This window comes from Histoplasma capsulatum, genomic scaffold (assembly GCF_000149585.1).
Source record: "Histoplasma capsulatum NAm1 scaffold_1 genomic scaffold, whole genome shotgun sequence".
NCBI lineage: Eukaryota > Fungi > Ascomycota > Eurotiomycetes > Onygenales > Ajellomycetaceae > Histoplasma > Histoplasma mississippiense.
In genome coordinates, this window is record NW_001813982.1 from 4950735 (window position 1) to 4955245 (window position 4511).

A 4511-nucleotide genomic window follows, 5' to 3' on the forward strand; every position below is an offset into this window, starting at 1 on the left:
GAGGGATTTCTGGATAAGTACGGAAGAGTGAATTTGGCCTGTTTCGCAGCAGCAGCTTTCTTAGCCTCCTCCTCAAGTACCCTCTTGTAATCCGTCGGCAGGACCTTGACGAAATGGCCCAGCGCTCGAGTAAAATCGAGAAGGATACGGGCTGCAAGCTCGGAGCCGGTATAGTGGTGGTGGTCTTCGATGAGCCCGCGCAAGAAGGCAATCTCCGCTGGGTCTTCCACTCCAGAAACCTCAACCATCTCCATGTTAATTTTCGAGTGGAAGTCCTGATTCACGTCGAGGACATAGGCGATGCCGCCAGACATTCCAGCGGCGAAATTCCGGCCAGTCGGTCCGAGAATCAGAACGCGGCCTCCCGTCATGTACTCGCAACCGTGATCGCCGACGCCTTCAACGACCGCCGTAGCCCCCGAGTTACGCACAGCAAATCGCTCAGCAGCTACACCCCGGAAGTAACAGTGACCTCGTGTGGCGCCGTACAGGCAGACGTTTCCTATGAGGATGTTCTCCTCGGATTTAAAGACGGCGCTGCGAGGAGGGTAGACGATCAAACGACCGCCGGACAATCCTTTACCGACATAATCATTGGCATCACCCTCAAGCTCGAGGGTTACGCCAGGCGCGAGGAACGCGCCGAAGGACTGACCAGCGGATCCCTTGATATTTGCGTGGATGGTGTCTTGAGGAAGACCAGCCTCTCCGTAGCGACGACTCACCTGGTATGAAAGCGTAGCGCCCAAGGCGCGATCGGTGTTCACAACGTCACACTCGATGCGGCACGGCAGGCCCTTTTCCAGCGCCAGTTCGGATTCGGCAATGAGCTTGTTGTCCAAACGTACATGGAGGCGATGGTCTTGTTTACGGACATTGTACGTCGCTACGCCAGGGCGCAGGGAGTGAGCCGGTGTGAGAATGAGAGAGAGATCGATATTTTCCATTTTGGACGAAGGGAGGTCATCCCGCATCTTCAGCAGGTCGGCACGACCTACCATCTCGTTGATGGTGCGGATACCCAATTTGGCCATTATCGCTCGTAGTTCGTTGGCGATGTAGTAGAAGAAATTGATAACGTGTTCAGGGGTCCCTGAGAACTTTTGTCGGAGCAAGGGGTCCTGGGTTGCAATGCCAACCGGACATGTACTACGCGGAGACAACATAAAGTTAGTCATGAATGTATGTATATCTATTCAAAAGATATCTTTTCGAAAAGTGTCCCAGAGGAGCAATCCCGCTAAACCATCCTATAAAAAATAGAAGAAAAATTGAAAACCTTACTTTAAGTGGCACTTGCGCATCATAACACAGCCCATGGCAATGAGAGGAGTCGTCGCAAAGCCCCATTCCTCTGCTCCCAGCAAACACGCCATCGCTACATCCCGACCCGTCCGCAGCTGACCATCAGTCTGGACGATGACACGGCCGCGAAGATCGTTGAGGACCAGCGTCTGGTGAGTCTCTGCCAGGCCGAGTTCCCACGGAAGCCCAGCGTACTTAATTCCCGTCCACCGCGACGCGCCGGTGCCTCCGTCATGGCCCGAGATCAAGATATGATCCGCCTTGGCCTTTGCAACGCCCGAGGCAACAATACCGACGCCAACCTCAGAGACAAGCTTGACAGAGACGCGCGAACGGGGATTCGAGCACTTCAGGTCGTAGATGAGCTGTTTCAGATCTTCGATCGAGTAGATGTCGTGGTGTGGTGGGGGTGAAATGAGGCCTACGCCCGGGGTTGAGTGGCGGGTCTTGCCGATCTCGGCGGACACTTTGTGGCCAGGAAGCTCTCCGCCCTCGCCGGGTTTGGCGCCCTGGGCCATTTTGATTTGGAGCTCATCGGCGTCAGCAAGGTAGTGGGACGTAACGCCGAATCGGCCAGAGGCAATCTGCTTGATGGCGGATCTCATGGTGTCGCCGTTCTCCAGAACCTTGCTGCGCTCCGCATTCTCACCCCCTTCTCCCGTATTGGACTTGCCGCCGAGTCTATTCATTGCGATGGCAAGAGTGGAGTGAGACTCCATGGAAATGGATCCATACGACATTGCGCCAGTGACAAAGCGGCGGACGATCTCAGTCCACGGCTCGACTTGGTCAATCGGCACAGCAGTGCGGTGTTCGAAATTAAAATCGAGCAACCCGCGCAAGGTGCAGTTCCTGATCTGCTCATGTTCGGAGCGCGCATATGCCTCATACGACCTGTCATTCTTGGTGCGCACGGCATCCTGGATGTTGGCGATGCTGACGGGGTCGTTGATATGGTGTTCACCGCCATCGCGCCAATGGTATTCGCCTGATTCCGACAGCCCAGGGATCTCGCTGATAATTCGCGACGGGAAGCCCTTCTCGTGGAAGGCAAACGCATCCTGCGCGATCTGCTCGAAGGTCATGCCTTTTATCCGACTCGCAGTGCCCGCGAAGCACAGGTCAATAACGCTATCATCTATCCCTAGCGCTTCGAAGATCTGGGCGCCCTTGTAGCTTTGAAGAGTCGAGATGCCCATTTTGCTCATGACTTTGAGGATGCCGCCGTCCACCGACGACTTGTAGTTTTCGATGATCTTCTCGTCCGAGAGCGCCTTGCGGATCAGATTCTCACGGTTCATTTTCAGAATGCATTCCAGAGCCAGGTACGGGCAGATTCCATCGGCGCCATACCCAAGAAGAACGCACATGTGATGCACCTCTCGCGCTTCAGCAGTCTCGACGATCAAAGCAACCAGCGACCTCCACTTGTTTCGAACGAGATGGTGGTGGACAAGGCCCGTGGCAAGCAGGGAAGAGACGGGGACTCGATCGGCAGAGGTGGCCCTGTCGGAAAGTATAAAGACTTTATCGCCGTTCTGGACACCCTCGGTTGCCGCGTTGCAGATCTCGTCTAGAGCGTCGAGGTAGCCCTGAATCCCCTTCGCTTTCTCGAAAGTGATATCGATAGTTTTGACGGACCAGTCGACATGGACCGCCGCCATATTTTTGATCGTGCTGAACTCGTCCAGTGACAAAATGGGCGAAGTGAGAAGGAGGCGATGGCACTGCGAGGAATCCATCTCCAGGAGGTTCCCCTGGGGACCCACGTAGCATTCTAGGGACATGACGATGGCCTCCCGAATGGGATCGATGGGCGGGTTGGTGACCTGTGCGAAAAGCTGGCGGAAATACTCATACAGAAGCCGCGGCTGCTGAGCGAGACACGCAAGGGGCGCATCGTTGCCCATGGATCCAAGCGCCTCCTTGGAATCGGCGGCCATCGGCCCCAGAATGAGACTGACTTGCTCGTAGGAATAGCCAAATGCCTTGAGTCTAACATCGCCCTGAACCGTAGAATCGTCCAGGGTATAGGTTAGGTCAATGTTTTTCTCGAGCAGGCCCTTTTGAATTTCTGGAAGGCGAAGCAGCTCTCTTTCAATCCACGATCTAAAATCATGGCGGCTGGCAACGGTCGTTTTCAACTCGGTGTCGTCGATGATCCTTCCAGCCACCGTGTCATCAAGCAGCATCTTGCCGGGCTGCAGACGGCCCTTCTCAACGATGCGCTCTGGATCGAATGGAATCGTGCCGACCTCCGACGCGCAGATGATGCGATCGTCGTCTGTGATGTAGTATCGGCAGGGGCGAAGACCATTGCGATCCAAGTTCGCGCCACAGTACCGTCCGTCGGAGAAGGTGAAGAGCGCGGGTCCATCCCAAGGCTCCATCTGGCAGGCGGCCCATTCGTAGAAAGCAGCCTTTGCGGGGTCCATGGCGGGATTATCCTGCCACGCTTCCGGGACCATCAGCATCACCGCTTCCGGCAGGGACAGAACCCTGTTCATGGTGAGCAGCTCGAGCACATTGTCGAAGGCAGCGGAGTCGGAACCGCCGTCCTCAACGATCGGGTAGAGGTAGTCCAGGTCATCGCCGAAGATTTCGGATCGCAAGACCCCTTCCCTGGCTCTCATCCAGTTCTTGTTGCCGCGCAGAGTGTTGATCTCTCCATTGTGAGCCGCCCAGCGGAGCGGTTGAGCACGGTCCCAGGACGGGAAGGTGTTTGTCGAGAATCTCGAGTGGACCAGGGCGAAATGGGCCTCGTAGTCAACGGAGACCAGGTCGTGGTAGTATTCGTAAACCTGGACGGGGGCCAGCTGGCCCTTGTAGACGATGTTGCGGTTGCTGAGGGAGCAGACGTAGAACCAGTTCGCAAGGCCCAGGACATGGGTCGCGCGCTTTCGGAGGAAGTAGAGCTGGCGTTCGAAGGTGAGCTCATCGAACTGCGCCGGGTCCTGGTCCGGGTCCGTCGTCTTCAGGGGGGTGGGCCCATCGCCATAGGCCGAGCGAAGCACAACAAAGGGCTGCATGATGACGGGCTCGCGGGACAGGGCGGCGGGGCCCAGCAGGGTGGAGTCGTGGGGGACATCCCGCCAGCCCAGCACGCGCAGGCCGAGCTCTCTAGCCAGTTCGTCAAAGGTAGCGAGGGATTCCTTCAGGGTCTCCGAGTCCGGCTTGAAAAACAGGTTTCCCGTGGCATACTGGCC

At 56.6% G+C, this 4511-nt stretch overlaps 1 protein-coding gene across 1 annotated transcript in view; it reads right to left on the reverse strand.

Moving 5' to 3' along the window:
* Positions 1-72: 72 nt before the first annotated feature.
* Positions 73-4511, reverse strand: part of HCAG_01397 (ferredoxin-dependent glutamate synthase 1) — a gene marked incomplete at both ends in the record, with an annotated part of 6013 nt that continues 1574 nt past the window's right edge. The window contains 3 exons of the mRNA XM_001544300.1: positions 73-104; positions 149-1149; positions 1285-4505. Of these exons, the coding sequence (XP_001544350.1) occupies positions 73-104; positions 149-1149; positions 1285-4505 (4254 nt within the window). The remainder of the gene's footprint in view (positions 105-148; positions 1150-1284; positions 4506-4511) is intronic.